The sequence below is a fragment of the Lygodium microphyllum genome, chromosome 10 (genome assembly GCF_053477565.2).
Source record: "Lygodium microphyllum isolate KBCC chromosome 10, Lygodium_microphyllum_v1.1.10, whole genome shotgun sequence".
Taxonomy (NCBI): domain Eukaryota; kingdom Viridiplantae; phylum Streptophyta; class Polypodiopsida; order Schizaeales; family Lygodiaceae; genus Lygodium; species Lygodium microphyllum.
In genome coordinates this window covers 63,873,320-63,886,575 of record NC_141144.1, presented here as the reverse complement: position 1 = coordinate 63,886,575, position 13,256 = coordinate 63,873,320, and the positions used below count along the sequence as shown (strand labels likewise).

Sequence of the window (13,256 nt, the reverse complement as noted above, 5' to 3'; positions counted from 1 at the left end):
GTCACAAGGCGCAACTGTAGGAGGATCATCTCCTAATATTCATGTGGATATCTCATCGAGCCTACAAGTCCAGGTTTTCTTCCTATTTTTGATTTACATCAAAGTATTGCAATTATGCTTGGTTATTTCATGGAATTAGGATGCACTTATGCTAATGGAATACATTGGCTATTTTAAAGGGAGTAACTCACGATTGAAGATCGGTCATTTGTATTTTTCAATGGAATGAACGAAAAAGAATATAAGCTATCTAAGCATTTTTAGCAAGTAGCCTTTGTGCATTGCAAAGTAAAAAATCTAGAACAACTAATGACTATCATTACAAAGTCAAAATTATTGTAGTACACCTTTGATTATGCACGGAAAGATTAAATTGCATGTTGCAATTTTAGACAAATCTTCTTCGTAATGATTCATTAAAAAGTCGTTATCAACCATAGGAAACTACAAAGCATGGAAAGATTCTAAGGCTGCATGAAGTAGGTTAACTCTACCTTCAATTGGCATAAATCTCATGTAACTGCATAGTAGTTAGGGAAGATTGCATAATGCCCATGCATCGTATGAATAATTTCATTAAGAGATGTAGTTAGGAAAAGGCTGCATGGTTCATTTTAATATAAAACCTTAAAAGCTTAGTGGCATGATTCGTGAATGCAAGTCCTAGTAGGATCAATGGAAATTATGCCATAATTTAACATGTGTCTTGGTCTTAGCAAGTAAAGTTAGGGATTGTGAATCTAGTCGTACGTAGAGGCAATGAATCACGTGCTTATGTGAATTATGTCGTAATGCGACTAGTTTTCCCCTTTTAGATCAAATCAACATCCCCAGGATTGGTTCGTCCTTGTCGTAAGACAAGTAAACTGGATTACCCAAAATACCTAAACCGCAAAGGATTTGCATAGGATGGTTAAATCAATACAATATACTCCAAGTGCTAACTAGGGTTTAGCACGTTAAGGACTTGACCTAGTTTCGCACTTGTTGCCAAGTCGAAACTCGCATAGCCAAGGGTCTTGCCCACATTCACGGAATGTAGGGACAATTGGATGTGCTTACAAGAAACGATCTAGGGTTTCTATCCTAAAGATCGCTCGTTCAAAAGATGAAACTTGGATTGAGGTTGAACCCCTAGGATCGAACGTTGTCAGCCTAGTGCAATTGGGAATGGGTTGGATAAGAAGACACCCTAAACCCCACTCCTTATATAATCATGATTCCGTGATTAGAAGACGCCGTTCGATGGGTGAAATAATCCCATGGAATAGATGCAACACTTGTGCAACAAGTTGCAACGTCACATGATCTTGTGGGTTGATCACAAGTGAATGGCCAATTCCTCGAAATGAGATTAGTAGATTCTTGCGCAAGTTTAACTTGCAAGAGGATGAGTAGTCATCCTGTTATAGCACCTTTCTTGGGAAAAGTTGCCAAGATAAGGGAATTAGATATTTGTTTGGAAGCAAAGGACCAATCAATAATTTGGTGCGACATGGTCGCCATGATGTACTGTTAATAAAACCTAAGGTATTGGTTAAGTTGGGTTAATAGGGTACGGCCCTAACCCAAGGACTTAAGGGTTAACAAACAAACCTATGGGGATCTTGCCAAGTCGCAATTGATCCCAGACTGAATGCTGGATGCATTCGGAGAGAAGGATTCACTCCTTAGCAGTTGGCTAAATAACGACTACTGGATATGATTGTGCTTGTAACAGTTTAGAGAGCACTGTTTGATTTGGTTGCTCAAGGAACTGAAGGATGAAAAGATATCTAATGCTTCAAGCTGAAGGCCTGAAGGAAGAGGCAGCCTCAGTTACCCCTGACTATCTGCCTGACCCTAACCAAGGGGGTTGTTAGCCGCGCCGGGAACGTGGACCGAACCCGCCGTGTGAGGTCTCTCCGTTGGGCACTACTTGGAGCAGGAGGATACTTGGGTGCTAGGGGACACTCTGGCCGTAAATCCCTTGCCTTCCAGGCCCTGCACAAGAGGCCAACGTGACTCGGGATTGCATCTCGAGGCCCGCATACTAGTCTACGGGCGGAATCTTGGATTAATAATCCATGTGGATTGCTGGATAGCCTTCGGGCAGATTATGGATAGCCTTTGGGCGGATTATGGATAAGCCTGTGGGTTAGACTTTATGAATATATTCCAAAGATAAATATGATAACCTGTTGAAAAGGAACTTGTTTGACACTATTTTTCTATGTCAAGTACTAAGATTACATGAAGAAACTAGTGTCTAACGGGCTAATTAAGGAAGTTGCTTGATGCATGTCCAACTAATTGTGGTAGGTAATTAGACAACTAAAACAACCTGAGAAAAGTACAGTGGATGTGGCCATGGGTCCGTCCTACGGATGGGTGATCCCGGTTGGCCGGGAACTTTTCTTAATCATAATGGACAGCAAGGAGATCTTCTCGAAGGAAATGAATAGCAAGAGTGCTGACTAAAATCTAGGTTATAATAATCCTGACTTATGCTATTTTAGGGAAATGAAATGGGACTATTCCTTACGGCAGAGAGGTCGAGCCTTGCATCCCTCTTGCTTCCCATTCTTCTTGAACCAATTAGTGCAGCGTGAATTTGCTTCGGCCCTAGCGTTTCTGCGTAAAGTAGTTTGCTTAGGGTTCGACGCTAGTTGCCATTTAGAAAATGACCACTAGGGGAAACCTTGATTCAGGTCGGTCCTAAGTGGGAACGGCCAGAATACTTCTGCTACGTAGCAGATGCGAAAATTCCTAGATCGCAAAACCCGTAACATTCCATGGGAGTGCCAGGTGGAGCTTTCTAGACCTCCTTTGCGATGGACTGCTAAGACATGTCCTGACGGAAACAGGTGGACACGTTACAACCTCATACCAATAGGATAGGTAGTCACATCTTCAAGGAGAGCACCTTGGCAAGGATATGACATGCATGAAGAGCCATCAACATCAGTCACCCCAATTCCCAAGTCATACAACTTCCTTCATCATCAGCCACCATCACCAGTTCCATCTTTATCACACTTTCACAAGAATGTAGCCCTCCCGCATCTCATCATTGACTAGCCTAATACTTCTCTCTAACCACTTCAGACTTCTTTGTCATAAGTTCCATGGGATTGACACTCCATCAGGAGGGGGACAATAATATTAGCCATCTTTTATGGAAGAATGTGAAGAAAGAGAAGAATAGACAAGCCACAATGTTTTTGGAAAGCTTGTTGATGTTTTTTGGTAGAAATCATTTGATATATTGAGAGAGCTAGGGCTCTCTCCCATGCAGATTATAATTTTATTTGAAGTTCTAACATGGAAAAATTAATTAGGTGCATGATGCAAATGAGTCTATGGTCAAAAGATGGGTAGCATGCTCAAGGGTAAAGAGGAAACCCTAACCCTAGAATTTTTTTATAAAAAGGTTAAAAGGTAATGAAAATCACTATTCTCGTATGTATAAATTTTGCTTTTGCCTTCTTGGCTTCTCATTGTGTGAGAAAGTATGTGAGAACATGAGAAAGAGAGAGAGAATGAATGAGTGAGTGAGTGAGAGTAAGGGACTAGGTTGCATGAAACTCTTCCTTTCTCTTCTCTAAGCTCTCTCATGCCATTACCATGCTTCTCCCATGTGTATAGAGGTTGTAGAGAAATAAGAGACAAAGGGAGTGCTACTTGAATCATGGAGCTTGCCATATGTATACATCATACTTGATGTATCACCTCTTGAACTCACTACAAGTGAATCATCACTTCATTGCTTGTGGAAGTGGCTAGGTGAGAATTAGCCTAACATGCTTCATGGTCAAGCCTCTTCAAGGAAGAAGAGAGTGTCCAAGGTTCTCATTGTTGAGCATGTAGTGCCCAACATCATCCTAAAATTTCATGCAAAATAATAATTATTATCAAGCTTCTCACTGATAATTTGGTTAAAATTGCCAAACATTTTGACAAGACAAACAACCTTACAAAATTCAAAAATTGTAACCAAGCCAATGGCAAGTGTACTAAAACCGAAACATATAGTCTTTTCACTAACTATACAACAATAGCTACAATCTGTAATCTATATTTACACTCTCTCTTTGTCAGCAATCTAGCAAACACCTAAAATCTTACACATTCCATTAAAACTAAACAAGATGGAAGAGTTTCTTCCCTGTTGTTTGCTTTTACGCTCTATCACCTTCAACCTTTGATGGAGCTTTAAGACTTGAGCACACAGAGAAGTAGGGCTATAAACTTCTTTTTTTTCCTTCTTCTTATTCCACATCAAAGAACTCAGTCTACAATGTGATAAATGACTAATATGAGAGTACTTTAGCATATGTACATGTGGTCACCACAATCAATATGCCATCAACAAGGGTGGACTACTTGAGTGTAAAATCACTTACATGTCATCCATGTCACTCATTAACACATTAGTGAGTAAAGTCCTATTACATCACCAAGGCATATAGTGAGCGGGGTGCTAGCTTATGTAGAGCACCATATCTCAACAATAGGGAGTTAGGAAAATTTGTTGTATTTGCTTGCTAGTTAGTTCACATCGATATGATTCAAAATGTTGAGTAATTCTTTGTGATAGTATTGGTCATAAATATTCAAATGCTATTTTCTTATTTTCGATAGGTAGATAGGTAATTGGGTCTATCAATCAAGGTCATTTTTGCCACATGAAAATTTAGAGAAATAAACTTGCTATGTGATGAAGCACTTGTATGACTAAGTTGAGTCCATGATATTGCTCTGTGGATTAGTTCCAAACAAACATAAAATTAGCTTGCAAGTAAAATAAAATTATGTGGGTTGTTATGTGTAGTTGGCATGAGCTACTTGAAAAATGTCAAAGACATTTGTATCCAATGATGAGTGAACATGTGTCCCTCTATATAGATGTGAGTGATGAATGGGGGGGAGGGGAAATGTAGAGCAATGACATAGAAGTATGAGTTGTATGGTAAATATATCCTAGATAATGTTTTATTGCAAAACAAGGCCAAGGTCACACCAAAGTTGTAGTAAGAGGAGAGGTAGGGCTTGTTCACATGGGGACATACTAGTGTGTGTGTGTGTTTGTTGCAAAGCCATGTTCACACGGGAGTGAGAGTAAGAGAAGAGATAGATAGTGGTTGTTCACATTTGTTATAGTTTGTGGTATAGAGCTAGGTTCACACAAGAGTTGTAGTAAAGGACGAGGTCGGTGCTCTTCATGCTAGGATATATTTTAATACATGGTAGAAAGTAAGATTCACATTGAAATTGCTACAAAGAGAAGAGGTCGTGCCTGTGGCTGCCAGGTGGTAGTTAGGGCGCTAGCTCACAGACAGGCTCAGCAGCAGTTGGGCTCGAAACCGACGCGGCTGGAGCGGACTCTGAAGGAGACGCGGAAGCCTTGTTGCTGGATGTTGCCGATGATGGAGAGGTCTATCTCATTATTGGCCGCGAAGCTGAAGCAATACGTTCCACGCGAGTCGACGGGATAGAAAATGTTGCTGGCGGGGAGGTGCATGGTGGCGCCGCCGACAAAGTGAAAGTCGATGCTGGGCACCTCGACGGACTGGAGGGCACTGAAGTCGTAGCACGTGTCAAAGAGGGAGACGGGGTCGGCGGGCCTTAGGTCGCTAGTGCCGGCACGGAAGTCGTCCCGGAGGGCGGCATAGGCCTGCGGGACGAGGCGGGTGACGACGGTGCCGGTGTCGAGGATGACACCGCCGGAGCCAGAGGATGAGAGGGCCAAGGCTGACGGAGACAAGCGGACGGCGCGGCCACCAACGGAGATGCCCTGGACGGGGACATAGTAGAAGGTGGAAAGCTTGGGGTTGCGGACGAGGGGGGTGAAGATCGAGTCGGGAGCGGCGGCGTGGGGGCCGAAGATCAGCTTGCTGGAGCCGCCGGCGCCGGAGGTAGTTGTCACCATGAGGCAGTAGGAGAAGTCCGACCGGATCTGCGATGGGAAGGATCAAAGGTCTGGTAGCCTTCCTTCACCGCCGCGGCAAAAGAATCTACAGTACTGAGCAGAACGTCCAGCCACACCAATACCACTACAAATGCGGACTTCATCCTAATATCCTATTATCAATGCTGCCTGTTAACTTTTCATGTATTGGCGGCGACCTTATAATGAGATGAACCGGGTGACAGCATGCACATGTTTGATGGTTTGCTTGATTAGGATGGATACCTATTGCTTAAGTGTGTAACAGTGCACATATAATTGATCAACTTTTTGCCAGGTATTTGCCTTTCCTGTAATTCATAAGTCCCACCGGTGTGTACCAAAATTTTCGTTACAAAAAAGGCATAAAGATATTTACATCTAAAAACGGTATTAAACTTTGATTCAAAAATACCTCCAAATTTTTATGTAAAAGGCTTTTGTACCTCTTATTGAAAATATTTTAGCAAACACTTTGCTCCATAGCGTCATTTATTTTGCTTGGTTAAGATCCAACACCTCTACTTCTATAGTCAATATGCACTTTTCTCGTTCGTGCCTATATGCGCCACTAGTGGTTTTGAGGAATCCAAATGTAGTGGAAAATGAAAGCTTCAAACATTGAAGTGAAAGGTTTAAACCTAAAGTGTTTTAGCTACAAAATTGTCATATTCATGAATTTAATTGAAAAATCCATCCAATTTTGTAGGTTAAAGGCTCTCATATAACTTACAAAGATGCATTTTTTTGTTCAGACTTTTCCCACACCCTCATAGACTTTGCTTTATTATGATCCAACATCTTTACAAAGTATGTGCAAGTGCCATTCACTTTTTCCTTAGTGCTCAAATCCCACATCAAGTGTTCCAGACTTAATGTGATCTCTGAAATTTTAAAGTCAAGAGTCTTTTATACTAAAAAGGTTATGAATGCTTTATCCCACATTCTTCTAGATGTCTTATTCCAAAAGCTTTACATAGTGGCTTTGCACAGTGTATATATGAATGCATTTGGCTTTTGCCATGAATGTTAACATGCCTCACTATTGTTTAGGAAAAAGAGAGGTCTAATTTAAATTAGTTGAAGTGCATAATTTCATTAAAACCTTCAAAAATCAAAATAGAGGGTTTAAGATCTTGGAATTTACAAATGTTTTACAAATGAGAATTGATGGATTTCATTCAAGAAGCCCTTTGGATTTTTAAGATAAAGGCTTTGTATGAGCTACTAATAATGTATTTATGAAGATTGTCTTCTAGATCCTCATTATTTTGCTTGATTTTAATTGACTACATTCAACTTAATATGTATTTGAATTCAATTTCTAATTTTCTATTTATGATTCTATGCCCCACCAATGTCCATGAAAAAAATGTTCAATATAGGCTGAAATTGAAACTTATTAAGTACTTTGAAATACTATGTATGCATATATAAATGGCTTGCCACTCATGCTTAGCAATACTATAACAAAACAATGTTTATTGGAGTGTGAATCAGATTTCATTAAGACTTTCAAAATTCAAGTAAAAGTTTAGAATTTCCTACATAGTGTGTTGTATATCTCAGTTGCTTTTACTACTCATGCTCATATGCCCTACACCTTATATATGTTTTTACTTATGGTCAAAAACCTTCACATCGTTTCTTTTGTGATTAGGCACAATAACGTACAAGACATTGCAAGACATGATGAAATTATATTTCAAACCATCCATTCTACCCAATTCTAGCTCCAATTATTAGCATGAGGAGATAAGTAATTGAGGAGGGGATTCAAGATCTGTGAATAGTTTTTCATATTGAGGGTCAACCTCCATACTTAAGGAATAATGTGAGGCTCAACAAATTTCACTAGTGAGGTGCTTTTAGTACACTTTTCTAGTGATGTATCATTTTTTATGTTCATGAAAGGCAATACTAGGGCTTAGGACTCCTGATTTAACTAATCCATAAATCCTTCAATAAGAGCTAGGCTCAACTTCAATGGTTTCAAACTATTTAACTATTTATATTTGTTAAGAGATTTTAGTAATTATATGTGTGAACGTCACACAGGGCCCTCAAGTCATTGTCTTCTCTCTTTAGGAGGTTCTTCTTCATGGCCTTATATATATGCCTATTCACTCTATGGAAAACTTAATGTTGTAAATATTATGTACTTGACACCTCTCAATATACTTTGAGTTGTATTCTTTCAAGCTTCTTCAATTACAAATTGTATACTTGTATTCTTGCAATCAAATTTCTAATAATTGGCATCAGAGTGGGCTTCAACCCCTTAACCAAAGTTATCAATACTATCTACTTGATCTCCTTAGGTTGGGAGGATTTCTAGCGAGCATCAAAGGTTGATAAATATTGTGAATTGAGTATTTATGAAGTTGATACTATCACATATTTGGTTTAGGATTGTTTTGGCTTCCATTTGCACTAGTACTAGTACTAGGTAGGATATTTTTGAAAATCTAGCAGGTCCTGCTATTGAACTTGATACAAAGGAATATGCCCATGTTCCTATTGGGTCAACAGGCAATGAAAAGCTAGTGTTTACTACGAGGTGTGGTGCCCACTCTATGGACAGGTTTTATGCAAGAGACATATTGTGCTCCACTCATTCCAAGAACTGCAAGATTATGTCAAAGTCTACTGCTTTTATTATTTTCACCCTTGTCAAATATCCTATGAAAGCTGATGAGCAACAGTTAGAAGGAGCAAAGTCTACTAGCTTTTGTATGTTAGATGACCTGGCAGATGAAAAGGAAACATGTGAGGTTGTAGATGTAGATTTTGAGGCTTCTATTGCTGAGAAGCTACATGTTGCTCAGTTCAAAGCTGAGACCATCATTGAGGAGAGCCAAGGAAACACAAACCCTACAACTGATGAGAGTTCTCACTATACTGTTCCTTCTCTACCATCTATACCTTTCAAGGAGAAGGAGTACATATTACTGTCAGATATTCAAAAACTTTTCAATCTTAGGGAAGATTATTGTCTAGCCTTTATTGTAGAGGCTTCTGATGCTGCAAATGGGATAGTTGACATAGAGAATGAATCAAAGGAAGAGATACTCAAACTTGATACCGAAACTGAAGATGATAAGTTTATTGATGCTGGTGAAGCCCTCTCTCTTTGTTTTGACAAGGCAAAAGATGCTGAGAAAGAGTTAAGGATTACTGATGAGGAGTTCGATCGCATGCAAAGCCAACTTGGGATTTCCAATTTTGGAAGAGAGGAGTCTGAGTACGTTAAAGAATTGATAAACACCAACGAGACATCATCATCAATAAATTTATGGAATCCAATTAAATTGGAGTACGATGAAAACCAAGTGGTAAGATTATTTTGAATTTGCTTTTACACATTGGTAGGTTTGAGTTCCACACTCATTTGGTATGGGTGTTATTTGCAGTTGGAGATTGCTGATTCACATAACTTCTTAGGACGTGGCAAAGGATCGAGAGCTCATGGTAGTACATTGAAGAACATTGCACTTGGCCACTACTTAGCTAGGATTGACCCTAATTCCTTTTTAGTACTTCATAGTACTTTCTCAGAGGATGCAGGATGGCCCATACTTTGTATTAAAGCACTTACAAGGCTTCTAGGTTTCTTAGGATTACAATATAATACCCACAAAGTAATGTTTTTGGAAAAGGCTACAGCAATTAGGATTTCTGGCTATGGTCCAGGTTACTCTGCTTCTAGAGCAAGATACTTTTTGGCCTTCACATCCTACGCCTTGGCTACAAACCGAACTGATGTAAAATCCATAGCTAGCTACAAGTGAAGAAAATTTCTACGTTATAGAGGAAAGATCCCTGAGGAGGAAGAGAACGTGAGAGCTTTGAAAAGCTAGCTTTGTATATATTCTATCTTATATATAAAAGTGTGACTGCTCATGTGTCATTGCCATCTTTTATCTGCATTCTTTGAAGTTATTGTCGAAAAAACCAATTGAATAGCTCCTCCAAAGCATTGCTTTTTATAACTCCTTCCCTATGCCTTGTGCTTCGAAAATAACTTGTGCGTGCTTGATAGTGGGATTTTTCCATGCCTTGGCTACTATAAGTTGCTAAGGGGTCGTGCTCCTCCACAAAGTAAGGCCCATGAATATGAAGAATATGCTGCAATACAAAGTAACACTCATTTTATACCAATTGAAAAACCTGTCAAAATAAACCCATATTAAATAATTTACTTTACGAGATAAAAAGTGATATCTTTTTCTCCCCATGACTCTTTTATCGCCTGAACAAGATTTGTGATTGATCTTTTGAACTCTTCCGCATATGTATATGTTGTCTTATGTTGCTTGAGGAGTTTCAAAAAAACATCAAGGTGTACCCAAACCTCCATTCTAAGAAACACAAGCCTCGGTGTGCTTACAACATTTTTTGTGATCTCACATAGCTCTCTCCAACACTCCCAAGCCACATTCATGTGCTTTCATGAATGGTTTCCTAAGAATCTTCTAGCTTTTGAGCCTCCCATAGAGACATCGGCCAAGATATCTCTTGTTTTTCATGAATGTATTGGATCCTTTCTCAAGTGAGCTTGGCCTCCATGAAATCCCATTTTCGATAGTAATGCCTCGCATTTATCAATACACTCATCTGATAAAGATAATGGCTTAATGAAATATGCGTAGTCAAGATGCAACCTGAGAAGCTTATCGATTATTCTAATCTCTGCATGCAAAGTACAAACATGAACATTCTTAAGAGAGATTGAAAGAATGGGATTCCAAATGTCTTCTATGTTTTGAAATGTACTCAAATATATAGAGTCTCTATTTGGGGCTCTTCTTACTGGTCGCAAACTACCCCAATCTTTAGATCCAACACTTTCCATGCAATAAAGGCAAGGATATTTTACATTTGTACCATTACATATTCCAAGCATACATTTGATAGTTTTTAAATCAGCACTCATATGCCATTCCACATTAAAATTACCAACCCCATCAACTACCAACATTTCACTTTCACTTTGAGACTTAATGATATTTGGAATACTTGTATGGTTGAACAACCATTTCAACGTTTGATGATTTTCAATTGGTATCTGGGCTGCACCAATCCACAAATCTCCATCACTACAAGATATAGACCTTATACCGACGTTTAAAGCGACGAAAATACAAACAACAAAATTTGCCCCCGTCGTCGCAAAAAGTGTCGTTATTGACGACGCCATAGAAACGTCGCTATATAGCGACGCAACCAGTAAATTTGCGACACACATAGCAACCTCAATAGCGACATGAGCAGTAAATTTGTGTCACAACTCTATAGAAACAGAATTTGTATCCTTTTTCATTAATTTATCTATATAATGATTTATTAAATTTATTTCCTTTGCACTAATTAGATATAAAGAAAAGTGCATTGGAGCTGGCCACTGATGAGTGGTCACAGGTTATGGTGGACCCACACGGTGGGTTAGAGAAAAGATAGTTCACACTTCCACCTATATGACCCGATTGGGCGCCTGTGACTAGAACTCACGCATATCAGGGTTAGACTCGCACACAGAAAGGATTGATGCCTTGAAGTGTGGGCTAGATCCACCAGAACACACAGTTACAATCAACAAGATGGCATGATCATGAAATGCTTGTATAATGTGCATGTGTGGGCTGAAAGCTTGAAATACACATTTCTTTGCATAGGAAAGTCACATGAAGATTCGGATACCATTTTTGCGATGTACACGGAAAAAGCTTTCATATGATACCCATATTGGGGGGGTCCCTAAATTCTAGGAGATCCCTAAATTTTAGGAGGTCCCTAAATTTTAGGAGCCTCGAATTAGCCTAAAAATGCTAGTCCTAAAAAATAGAGATGTCATTCTAAAAATAGTAAGTTCTGTACTCTGACTGTGCTTACTAAATTTGGTTGTTTCTATTCTTGACAGTATTCAACCCAAAAAGGAAGGCCATAAAGAAGAGAGAAGTGTCAAGACACTTGTCACACAAGTTTCCAAGTGTCCCACCACTTGTCACATCTCATGACATGTGGCTGGACACTTGTCTTGTGCTACTCCACTTTCCCCTTTTGTACTAGCTCTCCCCTCTCCTATAAATAAGAGCTCGTTTTTCTTCATTGAGCATCATTTTTCTTTGCTGTAAACTCATGTACAGCACCCACAGATAGCCAGAAACTGGCCCCATCCATCCCCATCATCATCCCCCACTTCTCCATTATCAAATTCCTCCATATTCCCTCTTCTATCACTGCTGTTTTACAAGACAGCAAGCCTGTAAATTCATTACAGCACCTCCTTCTTGAGCTCTTTCTTCCATTTTAGCTACAAGAAGCAAGCTCTATCCCTGTACTGCTGATCAACGATGGAGAAAGGCTGAATTCCCCTTTTTCTTCTCTCATACTGTAAAGAAATCAGTTCTTATCATTGCATAATATATAATGCATGTGTGTTTGTACATCTTTGCATGATCTTGTGAGAGTGAGAATTACTTCTTCTCACTCTCAGGTTGATTGTAACTAAGCTCTTCCCTAAGGGACTTGGGTTGAGCAGAAATACATTCCTTCGGGGGGGATTGCCCATCTTCAACCCTCAATCTTGTCTCCATTACTTTTACATTTTCATGGCTGTAATTTTGTGAGTAATTTTCATTTTCAGCTTTAAGTGTTCATTCTCTTTTCTATTAAATCTCGAAAACAAGCAAATATCATAATTGTTAAGCATACTATGTTGTTCGGGGCGTTTACAATTTGTGACGCAAATAGCGATGGTAACAGGGGAAAAAAAAATTTGTGGCAAGGCAGCAAGCTGCCCTGCCACATATAGCACTGTGTGCTATATGAGAGCCATACAAAATAGTTTCTGCACTACTGCATACAAAGCGCTTGCAAACAAAAAGAATGTATACTGAAATCATAAAACTGATACATTAAATAAATACATGGTCGCATAAAATGAGATTGGTACAATCATGAAAGGATATCACTAATACATATAAAACATCTACATAGATCAAGCGACTAAAAACTAAAGGTGTGTGAGCTCCAAGGATCCAAGGGTGAGCTACAAATCCTCGTCCCCCGAAAGCTCGTCCTGCCACAAAGGAGCATCGAACGGATTCTATAGAAAAAGAAACAACACATCAATCCACCATACAATAATGCATTCAAATATCTCATGGTAACTACGAACAAGAAAGATGAGTGACTTACAGGGCCGCCGCGTCTATACAATCGGTCGATCAATGCATTGAGACCGTGCCTCTCTGCATATCGAGTCTCAAGGCCTTGTGAATCGTGATTTGTAATGAAGTGCTGCAAAGAAAACAAAATGCTAACT

At 39.4% G+C, this 13,256-nt stretch overlaps 1 protein-coding gene across 1 annotated transcript; it reads right to left on the bottom strand.

The window, feature by feature from the left end:
- Positions 1-5,323: 5,323 nt before the first annotated feature.
- LOC148030094 (protein ASPARTIC PROTEASE IN GUARD CELL 2-like) lies at positions 5,324-5,911 on the bottom strand. The gene has a single exon (XM_087687361.1). It carries the CDS (start codon positions 5,909-5,911, stop codon positions 5,324-5,326), a length of 588 nt encoding a protein of 195 aa, XP_087543487.1.
- Positions 5,912-13,256: the final 7,345 nt, after the last annotated feature.

Bases quoted from the DNA above. Each gene is read 5' to 3' on its own strand.
- LOC148030094 (XM_087687361.1), bottom strand. From the start codon at position 5,911: ATGGTGACAACTACCTCCGGCGCCGGCGGCTCCAGCAAGCTGATCTTC.